General features: G+C 45.8%; 1 protein-coding gene across 1 annotated transcript in view; it reads left to right on the forward strand.

Moving 5' to 3' along the window:
* The window catches only part of NOX5 (NADPH oxidase 5), an 82,944-nt gene that overhangs the window by 42,364 nt on the left and 19,864 nt on the right, over positions 1 to 20,716 (forward strand). The window contains exons 10-13 of the mRNA XM_030190470.1: positions 4,148 to 4,290; positions 11,695 to 11,739; positions 16,082 to 16,206; positions 16,395 to 16,470. Of these exons, the coding sequence (XP_030046330.1) occupies positions 4,148 to 4,290; positions 11,695 to 11,739; positions 16,082 to 16,206; positions 16,395 to 16,470 (389 nt within the window). The remainder of the gene's footprint in view (positions 1 to 4,147; positions 4,291 to 11,694; positions 11,740 to 16,081; positions 16,207 to 16,394; positions 16,471 to 20,716) is intronic.

Raw genomic sequence — 20,716 nt, forward strand, 5'->3', positions numbered from 1 at the left:
GATACTGTTAATAGCCTAATTGCCTTTTCAATTAGCTTTCAGAGGCCAAACCCTCCTGCCTCAGGTCATGTCAGGACACTGTAAAGCTGTTATGGTATCCTCTCCTGACCTGAGGAAGGAAGTGCTGAAGGCTAATCAAGAATGTTTTAAAAATCAGTGAAGTTATCACCTTATTTTCTATTTTGTGTTTTATTCGCATTTATTAACCTTCATTAACACAGCTACCACATTACTTTATCCTAAATTAAAAATAAAATTATTTTCAGTACCTTTGTTGTCAGGCCATTTACTTTTTCTAATTGTGTTGGCCCAGTCTTTTGATTCTGCTTTCCTTTTGTCTTCTCTTAACTCTCTTGCCAGAGTTTCCTGTCCATTTGCCATTTTTCTCTCCTTTTTCTTTGTTTTCTTCAATGTATTTTTCTGCCTCTCTCTGTGTCCAGATTTAATTCATTCTTACTATCCATTCTTTAATTTCCCTCTTTTTACCTCATCTACCTATAGCTTTTCATCTTTTCCTCACTTTTGTTCTCCCCATGCCCCTTCCTCTTATTCTCCAGTCTTTCACTAACTCTATCCTGTCCCCCTTTCTATCTAGCATCTTCCCTCTTTCTTTCTCTCTCTGTCCTTCCAGTGTCTCCCCCTCTCTCTTCTTCATCCTTCCATCCAGCATATCCTCTTTTTCTCCCTATCCTTCCATCCAGAACCGTCCCTCTTTCTCTCCTACCCTTCCATCCAGTGTCATCCCTCTTTCTGTCCCCATCCTTCCACCCCTCTCCCAATCCTTCCATCCATTGTTTCCCTCTATCTCCCCTTCCTTCTAGACAGTTCTCTCTCTCTCCCCCCCCTTTTCCATTCAGCATGTCCTCTTTCTCCCCATCCTTCCAGTGCCTTTCCTCTTTCTCTCGCTACCCTTCCATCCAGTGTCTTCCCTCTTTCTGTCCCCTCCTTCCAGCATTTTCCCTCTCTCTCCCTCTTTTCACCCAGCACTTCTCCATCTGACCAGCAAGGGTCTCCCCCAGTTTCTCCCCAGCAGCTTCTCTCTCTCTCTCTCCTGCCCTTTTCCATGTCCCCTCTTTCTCACCCCATCTTTCAACTCATCTCTCTCTCTGTACCCCTCTTCCATCCAGTGTCTTCCCTCTTTCTGCCCCTCCTTCTAGTATTTTTCCTCTTTCTCTCCATCTGACCAGCCAGGGTCTCCCCCTTGTTCCCCTTCCTTCTCCCCAGCAACCTGTCTCTCCCCTGCTTTTCCATGTCCCCGCTTTCTCTCCCCATCTCTCTCTCTCTCTGTACCCTCTAGCGTCCTTTCTTTTTCTCCTCTGTGCTCTCTCCATTTATTCCTGCCTCCCTCTGGAAACCCTTTCCCCCTTCCCCTACCCTTTCCAGCCAGTACCCTGTGTTTCCTCTCTCCCTCTGGCCCTATGTTGCAGCAGCAGTGCCGGCAAAAGAAGAAAAATAAGCACGGGGCTGCAGCAGCCTTCAGGCGTGCGCTGTCGGCTCTGCCGTTATCTGCCCCCATTGATGTCAATTTCCCGTTCTGGGAGAAGAGGACCGGGAGAGCCGACAGTGCATGCCTGAAGGCTGCTGCGTCCCCGCACTTCTTTTTTTCTTCTTTTGCTGCCGCTGCTCAAGAGAGAAGCAGCGGCGGCAGCAGTGGATCTAAGCGGGAGACTTGGCAGGGATGCATCCCATCCTTAGGGCAACATAAAATAATGAGCAAAAATGAATCAATAAAAACAGAAGATAGAAGATCAAATGGCACTCAAGGAAGTTACATGGAAATACTTTTAAAACAAATAGGAGGAAATATATTTTCACTCAAAGAATAGTTAAACTCTGGAACTCTTTGCCGGAGGAGGTGGTAACAGCGGTTAGCGTATCTGTTTTTTAAAAAGTTTTGGACAAATTCCTGGAGGAAAAGTCCATAGTCTGCTATTGAGACAGACATGGGACACAACTGTTTGTCCTGGGATTTGTAGTATGGAATGTTGCCACTATTTAGGTTTCTGCCAGATACTTGTGACCTGGATTGGTCACTGTTGGAAACAGGATACCAAGCTAGATGGACCATCGGTCTGACCCAGTATGGTTGCTCTTATGTTCATTTTGAGGTCTACAGGATTTTGATAAATCTCTGCAAGAGCTTAACACCAAAATGGATACATTTTTTATAATATGATCAAAAAGACTATTCCCAGAATTACATCATTTCCTGGATGAGTCCTAAGGATAAAGATAAGGCTCAAAAGAAAAGAAACTGTCTCTTGATTTCTCTCCAGAATCTTCTATTGGAGATGACAATATGGGAGATGTAACCTCTTCTTTTTCAGGAAGAAGCTCCAACAAGACTCAGGAAAATTGGAGATCAGGAGGCAGATGGGGCAAGGACAACCTTTGGGCAGAGGTGACAGGGGTACAACCTGTCATTATTAATCTTTCTCCTTATTATTACATTATATTATGTAACAGTTATATCCATAGACGGTCGGTAGCCCAACTGTTTGGGGAGGCTAAAGGGGGCGGAGCTTACCTCCATACGCTCCATGGCAGCGATGTCAATGAAGAAAAAGACTACAGGCTCGCCGCCAGCTTCTCCCTTCTCTTTGCATACAGTGTCCCGTGATGCATTTCCTGTTTCCGCGAGAGCAGAGAGAAGGGAGAAGCTGGCGGCGAGCCTGTAGTCTTTTTCTTCATTGACGTCGCTGCCACGGAAATAAAAGATGAAAATGCGCAGGGCGGGAGGGTGGGCTGCACCACAAGCGGAAGTCGACGATTGGGTTGGGGAGGCTTAGCCTCCCCAAGCCTCTTATACGGGGCGCCTATGGTTATATCCCACACATACCTTGAAACTTCTGTGTGGCTCAGAAAAAATGAAATAAAACTGGAACAACCCCAGGAATTACATGTTTAACAGTGTTTGCATTATAACAACCTACATAAGTACATATAAGTACATAAGTATTGCCATACCGGGACAAACCAAAGGTCCATCGAGCCCAGCATCCTGTTTCCAACAGTGGCCAATCCAGGTCACAAATACCCGGCAAGATCCCAAAAATGTACAAAACATTTTATACCGCTTATCCCAGAAATAGTGGATTTTCCCCAAGTCTATTTAATAATGGTCTATGGACTTTTCCTTTAGGAAGCTGTCCAAACCTTTTTTAAATCACGCTAAGCTAACTGCCTTTACCACATTCTCTGGCAACGAATTTCAGAGTTTAATTAAACGTTGAGTGAAGAAATATTTTCTCTGATTAATTTTAAATGTACTACTTTGTAGCTTCATTGGAAAGAGTAAACAAACGATTCATGTCCACTCCACTCATTATTTTATAGACCTCTATCATATCTCCCCTCAGCCATCTTTTCTCCAAGCTGAAGAGCCCTAGCCGCTTTAGCCTTTCCTCATAGGGAAGTTGTCCCATCCCCTTTATCATTTTCATTGCCCTTCTCTGTAAGTTTTCTAATTGCACTTAACCAGGCAGTGCCACTGAATGTCAGCGCTAACCACGACTAATTAGTGCAGGGCAGAGCTTGAGCGGAGCTGGTACTTAACTAGTTAGAGGCAATATCCTGACCACTAACCAGTTAAGTAAGCAGATAAAGTTAGGACAGCAAAATAGCTTTCCGAACGTTATCCGCCAAGCTAACAGAGCACTGCTCTGAATATATCATCACTCTATATTTGTTTCTTCACTGGAGGAGGCTTTCGCCCCACGGCGCTATGTAAGCCACAATAAGCCTGCAAATAAGTGGGAAAATGTGGAGTACAAATGTAACAAATAAATAAATAAATAAATATTGGCTGGTATATGGTTAACTGGAGAATGGACATAGCCTGGCATTGAATATCTGGGTTCAGTTTAAAAACTGCAGCGGGCTGAATATTGCCCCTCCCTTTCTGTTACTTCTTAGGTTTATTCAGTTAAAAAATACATTTATCAGCCTCTTTGGATGTCTTTTGCCCTAGACACAAGGTAGTCTAACAGGAAAAAAGCAGACGTATTGCTTTCCCAGCTCCCTTGTTGAATTTATGTCGCATTCTAAGCTGTCTCACCTTGAGAATGTGTCAGACGTGCAACAGTAGCTTTTCTTAGGCCGAGCTGCTGAAACTGTTCTGCTGTTTTCATTTCCTTTCGTTCTACAGACACCATGTGGCTGCACATCCGTTCACTGGGCCAGTGGACCAACAGGTTGTATGACTACTTCTGGCAACCAGGACCCCTTGCGCATGAGCCACGGCGTCTCACCACCAACCTGCACAGCAGAAGACAGCATGAATGGACCCAGGTGTGAAACAGTACAGCGAGTCTGTTTTACAATGTTTTTTTTTCCCTTTGTGCCCTGTCAGAAAATCTACAGTCATCACTTGCACCACTGATAGGAATTAAAGCTACTACCCTGCTATTATAAATATGGGCATCTGTCTTTGTTTACATCGGGGCATGTTGATTTTTAAGGTAAAAATTAGTCTGTTCAGGTGCTCCTTGTAATTTTTGCATTCTTGTTATAATAATTAATACTTGCAAGGAAATAACATGTATTTACGGAGTAAAATAAAGAAATCAAAGCAGCAAGAGAAGAGAAAATCAGGGTGGTGTCCCCAGCTCAGCAAACTCTGCAACAGACCCCCCCCCCCCCCCCTTGCACTGGTTACCCTATTAACAGGAAGACCGTGCCAGAGGGGGGGGCCTCTGAAACCTTGTACCTCTGTAAAGTTTTAATGCTATCTGATGAGTCTCGGATAAAAGGTGGTATGAGTGGAACAAGAAGGTGTAGAAAATAATCAACAGCCTTGGAGAAAGGCTCCAGAATCGAGCCGATACCTGAAATTATTGGCTGACCTGGTAGATTTTCCAAGGACTTATTCAATTCAAGTCACTTAACCCTCCATTGCTTCAGGTACAAACTTAGATTGTGATACAAACTTAGATTGTGAGCTCTCCTGGGACAGAGAAATATCCAGAGTACCTGAATGTAACTCACCTTGAGCTACTACTGAAAAGGTGTGATTAATCCAAATAAATAAAGATTCTAGAATTCTAAAGAACAACAAGATTCCCAGTGTAGCAACATTCCATGTAGAACCCCAAAGAGTAACAAGATTCTTTGGGGTGGAGGAGTGGCCTAGTGGTTAGAGCACCGGTCTTATGTTACTATGTTACTATGTCTTGCAATCTGGATGTGGCCGGTTCAAATCCCACTGCTGCTTCTTCTGATCTTGGGCAAGTCACTTAACCCTCCATTGCCTCAGGTACAAACTTAGATTGTGAGCCCTCCTGGGACAGAGAAATATCCAGAGTACCTGAATGTAACTCACCTTGAGCTACTACTGAAAAAGGTGTGAGCAAAATCTAAATAAATAAACATTCCATGTAGAATCTCAAATAGTAGCAACATTCCATGTAGAATCTCAAATAGGAGAGGAGGAGTGGCCTAGTGGTTAGAACACCGGTCTTGCAATCCAGAGGTGGCCAGTTGAAATCCCACTGCTGCTCCTTGTGATCTTGGGAAGTCACTTAACCCTCCATTGCCTCAGGTACAAACTTAGATTGTGAGCCCACCTGGGACAGAACTATCCAGAGTACCTGAATGTAACTCACCTTGAGCTACTACTGAAAAAGGTGTGAGCAAAATCTAAATAAATAAACATTCCATGTAGAATCTCAAATAGTAGCAACATTCCATGTAGAATCTCAAATAGGAGAGGAGGAGTGGCCTAGTGGTTAGAACACCGGTCTTGCAATCCAGAGGTGGCCAGTTGAAATCCCACTGCTGCTCCTTGTGATCTTGGGAAGTCACTTAACCCTCCATTGCCTCAGGTACAAACTTAGATTGTGAGCCCACCTGGGACAGAACTATCCAGAGTACCTGAATGTAACTCACCTTGAGCTACTACTGAAAAAGGTGTGAGCAAAATCTAAATAAATAAACATTCCATGTAGAATCTCAAATAGTAGCAACATTCCATGTAGAATCTCAAATAGGAGAGGAGGAGTGGCCTAGTGGTTAGAACACCGGTCTTGCAATCCAGAGGTGGCCAGTTGAAATCCCACTGCTGCTCCTTGTGATCTTGGGAAGTCACTTAACCCTCCATTGCCTCAGGTACAAACTTAGATTGTGAGCCCACCTGGGACAGAACTATCCAGAGTACCTGAATGTAACTCACCTTGAGCTACTACTGAAAAAGGTGTGAGCAAAATCTAAATAAATAAACATTCCATGTAGAATCTCAAATAGTAGCAACATTCCATGTAGAATCTCAAATAGGAGAGGAGGAGTGGCCTAGTGGTTAGAACACCGGTCTTGCAATCCAGAGGTGGCCAGTTGAAATCCCACTGCTGCTCCTTGTGATCTTGGGCAAGTCACTTAACCCTCCATTGCCGCAGATACAAACTTAGATTGTGAGCCCTCCTGGGACAGAGAAATATCCAGAGTACCTGAATGTGACTCACCTTGAGCTACTATTGAAAAAGGTGTGAGCAAAATCTAAATAAATAAATACCGCTAGTGTCCTGGTCCTCAGTGCAGTTTACATTCTAGGTGAGACAAAGCAGGTAGTATTAGTATGAGGTATAAGAAACATTAGAGACCATTGGGGTAATGCATGAGACTAAAAACATTAAAGGAAACGGTAGGATGTATTATTGTAAGCCACACTGAGTTTGCAAATAGGTGGGAAAATGTGGGATACAAATGCAACAAATAAATAAATAATGGATGATACTAGGAAGTAGAAGTCATGATGGATCTTTGGGAAGAGAAAGGTGTTTAGCCTGTTCTTGAAGCTGAGGTAACTGTTTTCTGTTCTGATGGGAATAGGTAGAGAGTTCCATATTTTGACTCCAACAATGGGGAATAGAGAGCTGAAAATATTCTGATTTTGAATTTCTTTTGAAATGGTGATGCTAATATTAGTTCTTCTTTCAGTCTGTTAGATTGAACTAGATATAGCAAATTGGTCTTAGGAGTTCAGAGGTGAAGCCCTGTAAGATTTGAAAAACTAAACAAGCAGCTTTGAACCTGAGTCTTTCTGCTATGGGAAGACAGTACAGTTTGTTTAGATCAGTCGAACTACTACTACCATTTAGCATTTCTATAGCGCTACAAGGCATACGCAGCACTGCACAAACATAGAAGAAAGACAGTCCCTGCTCAAAGAGCTTACAATCTAATAGACAAAAAATAAAGTAATCAAATCAATTAGTGTGTAGAGGAAAGAGGAGAGGAGGGTAGCTGGAGGCGAGTGGTTACAAGTGGTTACGAGTCAAAAGCAATGTTAAAGAGGTGGGCTTTCAGTCTAGATTTAAAGGTGGCCAAGGATGGGGCAAGACGTAGGGTCTCAGGAAGTTTATTCCAGGCGTAGGGTGCAGCGAGACAGAAGGCGCGAAGTCTGGAGTTGGCAGTAGTGGAGAAGGGAACAGATAAGAAGGATTTATCCATGGAGCGGAGTGCACGGGAAGGGGTGTAGGGAAGGATGAGTGTGGAGAGATACTGGGGAGCAGCAGAGTGAGTACATTTATGGGTTAGTAGAAGAAGTTTGAACAGAATGCGAAAACGGATAGGGAGCCAGTGAAGGGTCTTGAGGAGAGGGGTAGTATGAGTAAAGCGACCCTGGCGGAAGACGAGACGGGCAGCAGAGTTTTGAACCGACTGGAGAGGGGAGAGGTGACTAAGTGGGAGGCCAGCAAGAAGCAGATTGCAGTAGTCTAAATGAGAGGTGACAAGGGTGTGGATGAGGGTTTTGGTAGAGTGCTCGGAAAGAAAGGGGCGGATTTTACGGATGTTGTAAAGAAAGAAACGACAGGTCTTGGCAATCTGCTGGATATGAGCAGAGAAGGAGAGAGAAGAGTCAAAGATGACCCCAAGGTTTCGAGCTGAGGAGGCAGGGAGAATGAGAGAGCCATGAACAGAAATAGAAAACGGGGGGGGGGGGGGAGCGGGGAGGTGGGTTTGGGGGGGAAAATGAGAAGCTCGGTTTTGAAACACTAGTATATCTATTCAATCTGTATATTAGTGTTGTAGCTGTATTCTGTAAGAGCAATTCCGCCTCCTTTTTTACCCTGTCTTGGAAAATGAAGAATACCATAACCGGGTGGATAGATTTGGGGCAGTATCGGACTATCAACTTGTGGTGGAAACCAAAACCCCAAAACCCACCACAAACCCACATTTAGGTGCCCCCCTTCACCTGTAAGGTCTATGGTAGTGGTGTACAGTTGTGGGTAGTGGGTTTTGGGGGGGCTCAGCACACAAGGTAAGGGAGCTATGTACCTGGGAGCTTTTTCTGAAGTCCACTGGAGTGCCCCCTAGGGTGCCCGGTTGGTGTCCTAGCATGTCAGTGGGATCAGTGCACTAGAAATGCTGGCTCCTCCTACGACCAAAGGGCTTGCATTTGGTCGTTTCTGAGATGGGTGTCCTTAATTTCCATTATCACCGAAAATCAGAAATGACCAAGTCGAAGGACAACCATCTCTAGGGACGACCTAAATGTCAAGATTTGGGTGTCCCCGACCTTATTATCGAAACAAAAGATGGACGCCCATCTTGTTTTGATAGTACGGGTTTGCCCGCCCCTTTGCCGGGACGTCCTGCGAGGACGTCCTCAGGAAAACTTGGGCACCCTTTTCGATTATGCCCCTCATGGTGTAAGTAGGGTCAGGTTGCATCCTACTGTAAATCTCTGACCCACACTCCTATCTGCCAAATCATTTTTGTGGGGGGAAAGGCAGGCTCCTCCCTAGTACTCACCCCCACTAGTCCTGTATGCTAATACTTCCAGTGCTATCTCCACTTCCAGATGGTCATCTGGAATTCTCCTCACCTTTCCTGGTCACTTCTAATGCTCACTGGTCCCTGCACGTCAGTGACCAGAATTACACACAATACTCAAGGTGTGGTCTCACCATGGAGCGATTCAGATAGATTGTGATAGTCTTTCTTCTATTCTCTATTCCTTTCCAAATAATTTCTAACATTCTGTTTGCTTTTTTTGTCACCACCGCTTACTAAGCAGGAGATATCAATGTATTTGACGGTGGTGACTCTTAATGTGGAACCTAGCATCAAGTATCTATAATTTGGCTTAGTCTTCTCAAAATGCATCACTTTGCCTTTAATCTGCCATTTGGATATCCAGTCTTCTGGTCTCCCAAGGTCCTCCTGCAATTTCTTGCAGTCTACATGCAATTTAACAACTTTCAATAGTTTCACGTCAGCTGCAAATTCGATCACCTCATTCATAGTTTCCATTATTCACCTTCCTCCATTGAGAGAGTTACCAGTTCCCAATCCACAACAGAACATTGCCTCCTATCCCATGGCTTTTTAATCTTCTCAGGGGTCTCTCAAGAGGGACTCTGTCAAAAGCTTATTATTCACACCTTCAAAACATGTAGCAGATGTGGTAATGCAAGATCTCCCTGGCTGTATCTATGTTGACCCTGTTCCACTAAACCATTTGTGTCTGTATTCAGTAATTTTGTTCATTATAATTATTTCCACCATTTTTTCCAGCACTGACATAATCCTCACCAGTTTTAGTTTTCCGGATAACCCCTAGAATCCTATACCTTTGACTAAGAACTACATTTGTTTTGAAAACAACTTTTACTTACAAAGTCTGAAAAGTATTATGTACTAATCATAAGCATATCGCATACAGTATCATTTTAATTTTAAACTGGTTCGTAGGAGTACCATTTCAACCTGACTGGCTCCAGTGGATCAGTGGCCACCACTAAGAATGAAAGAATCGAGCTGACGTCTTACAAAGTCATCTGCGTCTCCAGCTGCGACGCAGTCAACATTCCTGTTACACAAGAAGGAAAAGAGAGCTCGCAGCTGAAAGAGGCAAGTGTTTATGGTTTATTCAGTCTGATATTCTGCCTTTCTTACAATATAGTCATGGCAGACGGTCACACTGCCTTCTAGATGCTTCTAGGGACTTCTAGAAACACTACCAGGTATAGGAGGTGGCTTGTTACATTACTCAGAACTTTCCAGAGTTTGGAGGATTCCTCGCCGGTAGGACTAGCATTTGGGGGGTACAATAAGGGTCCCAAGTTGAAGGCACAGCCGATAGCAGGCTCTGCAGCCCCCTTCCAAATTTCTGCCTTGAGCCCCAGCATCTCTAACACAGACCCAACTCACCAGGAGTAAAATGAAGGTAAATCTGACTGGAAAAACATTACAGCCCAGAGGCTTAGCCATTGTACCAACACTGAAATTTTGTGCTTTGGCAGGTTAAGCCAGTACCTCACCATCTGATAATTATTAAGATTTTGCAGCTCCTACAATAACCACCTGTCCCCGATTCCAGCAGAGACACAGGCTCAGGACATGCATGGACATGGCCAATCTTATTCTTTTGTTCCTTTCCCACCGCCTACCAGTTCTCTGTCCTGTCTTCCCAATGGTCCCCCATGTAGCACAGCTTAACAGCCTGTTAACTTCCTCCTGGTTGGGGGCCTGGGCCAGCCTTGTGGGACTGACCCAGTGCAGCACAGGGGGTGATGCTCTATTTAAGGGCTACTCAGGCTGATGGTGTTGGGGAAAATGGGCAGCAGTGTTCTCCTCCCCACTGACCAGCAGAGCAACGGTACAACAATGCGCTCAGTCTACACGACTTCTCTTCTGCCTGAGCTGTTCAGATCAGCTTTGTTTCCTTCCTGAGTGGGTCAGTTAAGCCACAAGAAGAAAGGGCAAAATAACAAATGTTAAAAAACTGAATTGAATTCCAATGAACCATCACATGGAAATACTTTTAAAACAAATAGTTAAGCTCTGGAACTCTTTGCCGGAGGATGTAGTAACAGCGGTTAGCTTATCTGAGTTTTAAAAAGGTTTGGACAGGTTTCTGGAGGAAAAGTCCATAGTCTGCTATTGAGATGAACATGGGAGAAACCACTGCTTGCCCTGTGGGTTGGTAGCATGGAATGTTGCTACTAATTGGATTTCTGCCAGGTAGTTGTGACCTTTATTGGCCACTGCTGGAAGCAGGATACTGGACTAGGTGAACCATTGGGTCTGACCCAGTATGGTTATTCTTATCACCCTACTCTTGTGGAACCCAAGGTGGAGAGAGAGAGAGTCTTGAAAGCAGATAAGGTCTCCCATACATTGTGTAGATCCGGCTAGGGTCACAGACCTGAGAGGTTACACACTCAAAAGACACAAGGCTGGGGTAAAAGAGCAAGATGCAAAATGGCGGAATACAGAACTAACCAAAATGTCCTCCTGTGACCTCATTTTAAGTTGAAAGCAGGGGCATAGCTATGTGGGGCCACGGGGGCCTGGGCCCCCCAGATTTGGCCCTGGCCCCCGTCGACCCTTTTGACCCCCCCTTTCTGCCACCGCTAACCCTCCCCTGCCGCTGCCATCGGGTACCTGTGCTGGCGGGGGTCCCCAACCCCCGAAAGTCAAAGTTCTCTTCAGCCGGTCTCTGGGCCGGTGCGTTGCTGCAGCTGATGTGGAAGCCTAGGATTCTGTTTCTGTGTGAGTCATTGAAAGGGGAGGGGTGGCGGGGGGGTCCGCGGTGCCTGGAGGGGTAAAATGTGCCCCCTGTCCTCGGGTTCTGGCCTCCCCTCCCACCGAAGTCTGGCTACGTCCCTGCTTGAAAGAGGAAATAATCTGCTCCATCTCTGCTTTTCTTTTGGAAAAAATGTTGAAAAACTTGTTTTCTTCCCTCAACAGATATCTGCCAAGTTAAGTGGGAATCACCGAGCGTGCAATATCAAGGTAGGAGACCCTGTGCTTCCACCTCTTGTGCGACACTGAAGGGCTGAGGATGGGACCCATCATAGACCTCAGCCCTTTGCCTGGAACCCTGCATTAACTATGCTTTAGTGCTGAGCTTGCTTACGATTTATGCTGTAGTAGCAATTCCTGCACAGCAAGTGAGAAGCCCATTCAGTTCCTATGGGCTTCCTCTAATTTGTCGAGCTAGCATGGCTTGGTAAAAGAAGCCCTTAGTCATTTAGCTTTATTCTGAATTTCTGAGGCTGTCTTTTTGGTTAAATCTAAACTTTTGGGAGTGTGCAAGGGGTGAACATTTTCCTGTTTTAAAAATCACCTTCTCTTCCTTCTCTTCAGCTGTCGTCTGTCTGTGCTGTACTCTTGCTTTCCATGTGCAGCCCCTCGGGTATGGGAAATATTCAGCAGCAATCCCAAATGGACCAGGGGAATTAATTTTTTTATATTATGTTATGTTATTTATTTAATTGGTATTTGATACAGAGAAGCTCAGAGCAGAGGAGTAGCTTAGTGGTTAATGCAGTGCACTTTGATCCTGGGGAACTGAGTTTGATTCCCACTCCAGCGCCTTGTGATTCTGAGCAAGTCACTTAACCCTCCATTGCCCCAGGTACAAATAAGTACCTCTATAAACTATGTAAAGCACTTCGAATGTAGGTTGCAAAAACCACAGAAAGGCGGCGTGTCAAGTCCCATTTCCCTTTCCCCCTTTCCCTTATGACATCACAATATCAGAAGTGAGCCAAGTCATTATGACATCACTGATGAGGTTGGCTCTTATTGGTGGAATGAGTGGAGGAGTAGCCTAGTGGTTAGTGCAGTGGACTTTGATCCTGAGGAACTGGGTTCAATTCCCACTGTGTCTCCTTGTGACTCTGGGCAAGTCACTTAACCCTCCATTGCCCCTGGTACAAAATAAGTACCTGAATATATGTAAACCGCTTTGAATGTAGTTGCAAAAACCTCAGAAAGGCGGTATATCAAGTCCCATTTCCCTTTTGCTTATGACATCACAATATCAGAAGTGAGTCAAGTATCGGGCAATCAAGCCATTGTGACATCACTGATGAGGTTGGCTCTTATTGGTGGAATGAGTGGAGGAGTAGCTTAGTGGTTAGTGCAGTGGACTTTGATCCTGAGGAACTGGGTTCAATTCCCACTGTGTCTCCTTGTGACTCTGGGCAAGTCACTTAACCCTCCATTGCCCCTGGTACAAAATAAGTACCTGAATATATGTAAACCGCTTTGAATGTAGTTGCAAAAACCTCAGAAAGGCTGTATATCAAGTCCCATTTCCCTTTTGCTTATGACATCACAATATCAGAAGTGAGTCAAGTATCGGGCAATCAAGCCATTGTGACATCACTGATGAGGTTGGCTCTTATTGGTGGAATGAGTGGAGGAGTAGCTACATAATTAACCCTGCAAGTCCTAAGTTGCAGCAGCAGAAAATCTCTGGTAAAGAGGCAAAGTAAGCTCTAGTGTACAATATAAGAACATGGTTGAAGCACTTATAGATCGGACAGAGAGGGACAAGGTAGAGGAGGAGCCACGTGACATGTCAGTGGGGCCATAACTCCCCCCCAAGACCATTGCATGTGTCTGTGTGATATGAAGATGAGGTATGTACACAGAATGCATCGAACTAATGCCCAGTTCAGGGGTGTCCGACCTCAGTCCATGCCAGGTCAGGTTTTCAGGATTTCCCCAATGAATATGCATGAGATGTATTTGCATACAGTGGAGGTAGTGCATGCAAACAGATCTCATGCATATTCATTGAGGAAATCCTGAAAATCCAACTGGATTGCAGCCCTCAAGGACTGAGGCTGGACAACTCTGGCCCAGCCTATCCTAACTGAGGAACATACTGTGTGTTGACTGGTGCAGTCTTATGAGCAATGTGGAAAAATACATCGAGTAGGATCCTGAGGACATGCTCATATTCCAATGTGGTATATATCATTCAGTGTAAAAAATGTAACGAAGGATGCTATATTGGAGAACCAGGCCAGATGCTTAAGACAAGATTTAATTTACATAGACATAACATGAAGAATGCTGGTGCCAGCCAGGTTCCTACCCCTTTGGGGCAGCACTTTACCAGACCAGAACACTGTACCAGTGATTTCATAGTAAGAATCCTGAAAGGTAACTTTAAAACAATACAGGAACGTAAGACCTTTGAAGTCAGAACGATTGAATATTTTGACACCCAACAGACAGGACTTAACAAGGATCTGGGTTTTCTAGCCCATTATTAACTAACTATAAACCAGTAGCATCCATTCCCTTAATAACCAAAATAACAGAAGGGATGGTAACCAAACAACTCACAGAATATCTAAACAAGTTCTCAATACTAAATGACTCCCAGTCAGGATTTCGTTCTAATCACAGTACTGAAACAGTACTAGTCATGCTCATGACCAAATTCAAATAAACGATTGCAACCGGCAAGAATATATTACTTCTACAATTCGACATGTCAAGCGCCTTCGACATGGTTGATCATGGAATCCTACTACACATCCTTGAATACTTCGGTATCGGAGGCAACGTTCTTAATTGGTTTAAAGGATTCCTAACCACACGTTCATATCAAGTGACATCAAACTCAACCACATGGACACCTGAATGTGGAGTTCCACAGGGATCTCCCCTCTCACCGACTATATTCAACCTAATGATGACACCCTTGGCCAAACTACTATCAAAACAAAACCTCAACCCATACATATATGCTGATGATGTAACGATCTACATCCCATTCAAACAAGACCTAAAAGAAATTTCCAATGACATCAACCAAAGTCTACATATCATGCACTCCTGGGCAGATGCCTTTCAGTTAAAACTCAATGCAGAAAAAACCCAATGCCTAATACTCACCTCTCAACACAACACGAGCAAATTTACTACCATCAACACACCAAAACTAAATCTACCAATTTCGGAAACCCTGAAAATTCCTGGAGTTACCATTGATCGGCACCTAACACTTGAAAACCACGCGAAAAACACAACCAAAAAGATGTTTCACTCAATGTGGAAATTAAAAAGAGTAAGACCATTCTTCCCAAGGACCGTCTTCCACAATCTGGTACAATCATTAGTACTCAGTCATCTAGACTACTGCAACTCACTCTACGCTGGCTGCAAAGAACAAATACTCAAAAAACTCCAAACAGCCCAGAAAACGGCAGCCAGACTCATATTTGGAAAATCAAAATATGAAAGTGCAAAACCCCTACGAGAGAAGCTACACTGGCACCCACTCAAAGAACGCATCACGTTCAAAGTATGTACCCTAGTACCTAAAATCATCCATGGCGAGGCCCCAGCCTACATGTCAGACCTGATAGACCTACCACCCAGGAATGCTAAACAATCATCTCATACATTCCTTAATCTTCATTTCCCCAACTGTAAAGGTCTAAAATACAAAGTAATGCACGCATCAACCTTCTATATGAGCACACAATTCTGGAACGCACTGCCACGCAACCTAAAAGCAACCTATGAACTGACCAACTTCCGTAAACTACTAAAGACCCATCTCTTCGACAAGATATACCACAAAGATCAAAGTATGTGAAACTTCCACATACATCCAGAAACGTTAATAATGCGTTCTATTATATCACTATGATATATTCCATTACCATTCTACCCAAAATCCTTCTGTAATACTAAATATCTATTCTCTTCTCATTCCACTATCCATGATGTATTGTAAGCCATGTTGAGCCTGCAAAGAGGTGAGAAAATGTGGGATACAAATGCAATAAATAAATAAAATAAAATATCACCCTCCTCTCACCTACCCACATCCATCCTTTTAGACTATCAATGATATGCTTTGATGTCCCCATGCATACCTCCTACCCACCCCTATCCTCCCACCTCTCAGACTGTCATAGTAATGCTTGAATGTTTTCACTTATATACACTGTCAGCTAGCACATTTGCTTATTTCCGATCTGACGAAGAAGGGCAACCTTCGAAAGCTAATCAAGAAATGTATTAAGTTATGTCCAATAAAAATGGTATCATCTTATTTTCTTTTCCATGTTTTATTTTGTTTGAGTTCTATTGATAACCTTTAAGAGTGGACTAACACGGCTACCACACTCCTCTACTAGTCAACTGAAGAAAGGCCACATTCTTATTGCCTCAGTGATAGGGTTGAGCATGAGAAAATCCTGTTTCATCTTTTAAAATAGTGCGGAATCACTTTTTTCTTTGGTTTATCATACTCATCTGTTGGGGTGACAGACATTTTCAAATGGGCTTCTATGACCGGTCTGTGTGTCTTTCCTCACAGTGTTACATCGATGGGCCTTACGGTACACCGACCCGCCGAATTTTCACCTCTGAGCATGCTGTGCTGATTGGAGCCGGCATAGGCATAACACCCTTTGCTTCTATTCTGCAGAGTATTATGTACAGGTTTGTATGTATGACCTCACTCATGGCCCTCTGAAGGGATCAGATTGATCTGTCAGCAGTGGGGGGGGGGGGGGGGGGTTGCCTTTCCTCCATATTATTCCCTGGATACTGCACACCAGTCTCAGAATTCTCTCATGCATCTCTTTACATGTTCTTCTCAATATCATTCTTGTATCCATTCCTCTTAGATATCGTATGAGAAAGCAGAGTTATCTGAACTCCTGGTGCGAGACTCCCAAAGACAATGAGATGAAGCTGAGGAAGGTGAGAGCTGTGAGCTGTGCTTTTCCCCCTTGTGTGCGTCAGATAGACTGAGACGGGAACGGTGGCCATTGGGTCAGATTCTTACCGTTTTGTATGTGTAAACACCTGCTCACCTGAGACCCACAGCGACCTTTCTAGAATGGCCAGCTCTGAGGCATGTTGATGGTGGCTCCCTGGAAAGAGTGAACAGGTTGTGTTGGTGGAGGGCTGCACCACACCATGGTTTTCTAGCTTGCATGTGCTCAGGGAGTTTTGGGTGGGCAGGGAGCCACATGGACCTCCCAGTTTGCACTTGGGGCTCCCAGTATGTCCTCCAAGGATAGGAAAATACTCACCTTGATCTACAGCTGACAAAACCATGAGACAAATTGAGATCTCATGTTCCTTGTGCAACCACCCAGGTCGCCCCTTCCCTAAAGGCAGCCCTTCTCTCTGGAGCTGACTGCCCTGAATTAGAGGTGCTAATTTAACAGATTTTGCCTCAGAGAAAATCTTGGACTTAGCTCTGTGTAGAGAGTTGTGAGAGCCTCAGCACTTTGAGCTCCTGGGGGATGGGAAAGGACTTCTAGATACGTCATAATGCGCTGGCGGGCTGAGCTGTACCCCTGCTTTTCCTGGTGCAGAAGTTATCGGCATCATCTGGGAGGAAAAACCCTTAGGCGGAGATCTGGTAGGAAGGAGGACGGGGCTGCAAAGTAATGAGTCATTAAGATATCTGTACTGTGATTGCAACGTACGTTTGCCACTGTCCATCACTTCTTTAGCCATCCTGAACAGAAGTACCAGATCTCATCATAGGGCAAGATGCTTCTCTCTCCGCTGTCCGGATGCTTAACAGGATCCCGTTAAGACAGTCTTTCTGCAGGCTCTTCTTGCACACTGCTCTGGTCTGTAATCATTTTCATCAGTATTGCCTAGATAACGCTGTTGAAAATACTGACTGGCCCCAGAGCAGGTGCTGCTTACCTGGATAAGTGCTTTTCAATATAAGACCATCTCTTCTTTCTGGGTAATTCTAATATAAGCACTTTATGACTGAGACTTTGCTAGAAATTACGAATCACTTTTCGAAGGAATTGTCATACATGTGCCCTTTCAGCTGCAGGAACCAGAAAACTAAAATGATTTCATTATGTCTCTTGTATTTTCTGGAACGCCTGTCCAGCCCTAGTGAATCTGTCCTTGAACCACATGTGAGATAAAGCATCGGGTTCAGGCCAGGGATCAAATCTCTCTTCTCCCACTGGTGCTTCTCTTTCCCTTGTGCAAGTTGCTTCACCCTCCATTACCCCAGGTACAAATGTAGAGCTAGTGTTACTAATTAATATAGGTTATTGTCTTTGAACCATGTTAATGTATATTGTTACTATTTTGTTAATAGTAAGTAAGCCCCATTTACAATAATCAGGCCTGATTTAAATAATGCATGTTAAATTGGAATACTGTGTGTTAAAAGTAATAACGCATATGGTGAATAACGTGTTAATGCGTTAACACAGATGAGTAAATCTAGCCTCTAGATCAGTATTCTTCAATAGAAGGCTGGGGGCAATGGCGACCCTCATCCTCATTCTGTTTTTTGGGGGATGTTTATTGCCACTAGCAAGTCTTGCTCCTAATTCTGGACCTCTCTTCCCTTCTACCATCCCACAGGTCCAGCATCTCTATCCTCCTCCCTCCCCCACCCCATCCCACAGTCATCCAGCCAGCAGCCAATAAGCCAGACTGTCTGGCCAGCCCAGGGGGCCTTCTTGCTGATGGGATTTCCTGTTGCCATAAGGGTGGGATGTGGTATAGGAAAAGTCCCCTGGACTGGCTAGCAACCTGGCATAATCGCTTCTGGTACAGACACCAAGTGGTTGGATGACCACAGTGGGTGGGAGTGGGAGGTAGGTAGAGATACCACACCTGTATGGGGGGAGAGTGGGAGAGACCCTGAAAATAGGGGCTAAAAGAACAAAGGGGGAGATGCTGGACATGAGTGAAGGGGAGCAGAAGGCAAGAGAGAGAGAGAGGGGGAAAATACACATGGATGGACGTGAAGAGAAAGGGGCCTATCTTCAGCTTTTTTGAACCCAAAATTACTCTGAATTTGAAAATTAGTGAAGAAATCTAAAATCCAAATCCAGGAGTTGTGCATTGTCCCATGAGGGTATTAATGGGTAGAGAAGGAATATTGAAAGGTTGACAAACAAGTCTGACAAAATGGAGAAGCTTGACTATCCCAGTAAGAAGGTTGAGGTAAACGTGGAAGTAGCCCAGATGCATTTAAATAAAGAACAGACAGAGCAATCAGCTGCTCAGTAGTTTCTGAATATAAATAGAACCCAGAGCATGAAATGCCAGAAGTCTAGAAATCAGCTGGAGGGTTAGAATGGACGGCAATAAATGAAGAGTTAGATATCATGGCAGCGGTTCTATAAAGATGCAGCATGCTGAGCGCTATTTCTGTAACGGAATCGCGAGACCCAGATATTGTTCTAGAATAAATTGAGTGTTCTCTGCTCTGCTCCCTGAAAAGAAGCATTCCACGCTGTTCCCCAGAAATGAAGCCCTGATAGCAAGCGTCAATATGCACGTCTAAATATGCCCCTTAGCGCGTAACTTACATTCTCCGAGGACAAGCAGGCTGCTTGTTCTCACTGATGGGTGACGTCCACGGCAGCCCCTCCAATCGGAAACTTCTCTAGCAAAGACCTTTGCTAGTCCTCGCGCGCCCGCGCGCACCGCGCATGCGCGGCCGTCTTCCTGCCCGAAACCAGCTCGAGCCGGCCAGTCTTCTTTTGTCCGCACTCGGTACGGTCGTGTTTTCGCCGTGTCGAGCCCCGGAAAGTCGACCTCGCGCGTCCAAATTTATTTTGACATGTTTTTTCTTCGGAAAAGTCTTTTCAAGTGTCGGGAAGTGCTCCGGAAACCCCCCCCGGGTTTCGTGTTAATCCTCCCCGTACTTCCAGCTTTTTGCCCCGATAAGTTTTCTTTCGTCGTCGGGGTAGGCCTCTTTTCGGCCTCGGTCGAGATTTTCTCCCTTACAAATTTTTTGGTGCTCTTTTTCCGTCATTTCGGACTTTGATTTCGCCGGCGCGATTTTTCCGCCCATGACATCGAAGCCTTCTAGCGGCTTCAAGAAGTGCACCCAGTGCGCTCGGGTTATCTCGCTCACTGATCGACACTCGTCGTGTCTTCAGTGTCTGGGGGCCGAGCACCGCCCTCAGAACTGCAGTCTGTGTTCCCTGCTTCAAAGGCGGACTCAGGTAGCGAGACTAGCCCAGTGGAACGTGTTGTTCTCGGGCTCTTCGTCGGCATCGGCACCGGGATCTTCGAGTGCATCGACGTCGTCAGCGTCCAGACCATCTTCCTCGGCCGCCCCTGCATCGAGTGCATCGAGGCATCGGGCCTCTGCATCGGCGCCGAGACATCGGATAGCTGCATCGACGTCGGTGGTACCGGGACCTCGTCTGCTGATGTCGTTGGACGGTGGTGCATCGTCAGGAGTGCAGGTGAGGGCTGTCCATTCCCCTGCTGGTGGCGGTGAGCCTTCGGGTGGGTCTCCTCCTACCCTGAGGGCTCCTGCGGTACAGCCCCCCCCCCGAGACCGACCTCCTTCGGCCTCGGCCCCGAGGAAGCGACGGCTGGATTCTACGTCCTCCTCGTCGGTGCCGGGGAGCTCCGGTGACATGCTTCGGAAGAAATCGAAGAAGCATCGACACCGGTCGCCTCCCCGCGTCGGCACCGAGAGCTCTGGATCGCCGAGGGAGTCGGCACCCAGCAGGCATCGGCACCGAGAGGACCGCTCACCCTCTGTTCAAGAGGTGTCGATGCGCTCCACTCTGGACAGCCCGGAACAGCCTCCTCGCCCGGAACAGGTTCTGACGTCGACGCCTGCATCGACCTCTTTGCCTTTCTCTGCAGCCGCTCTGAACGAGAGCCTCCGGGCCGTTCTCCCAGAGATTCTGGGAGAGCTGTTGCGCCCTACCCCTCCGGTACCGGCGGTGCTTGCGCCTCCGGTACCGTCGAGCGTGGCGCCGGCTGGCCCATCGCCCGGGGTGAGGTCCCCGACGTCCGACTGCGGCCACCTCCCAGGAGGGCTCCCCAACTACGTCGGCGGAGGGAGCTTCGCCGATGCGGGCCAGGGAGTCTACCTCTCGACGCCCCCATCGTGGACGTGGCTCCACTGAGTCGAGCCGGGCGAGGTTGCAGACACAGGTTCGTGAACTTGTGTCTGACACCGAGGGTGAGGCCTCGTGGG

The sequence above is a fragment of the Microcaecilia unicolor genome, chromosome 1, assembly GCF_901765095.1.
Source record: "Microcaecilia unicolor chromosome 1, aMicUni1.1, whole genome shotgun sequence".
Taxonomy (NCBI): Eukaryota; Metazoa; Chordata; class Amphibia; order Gymnophiona; family Siphonopidae; genus Microcaecilia; species Microcaecilia unicolor.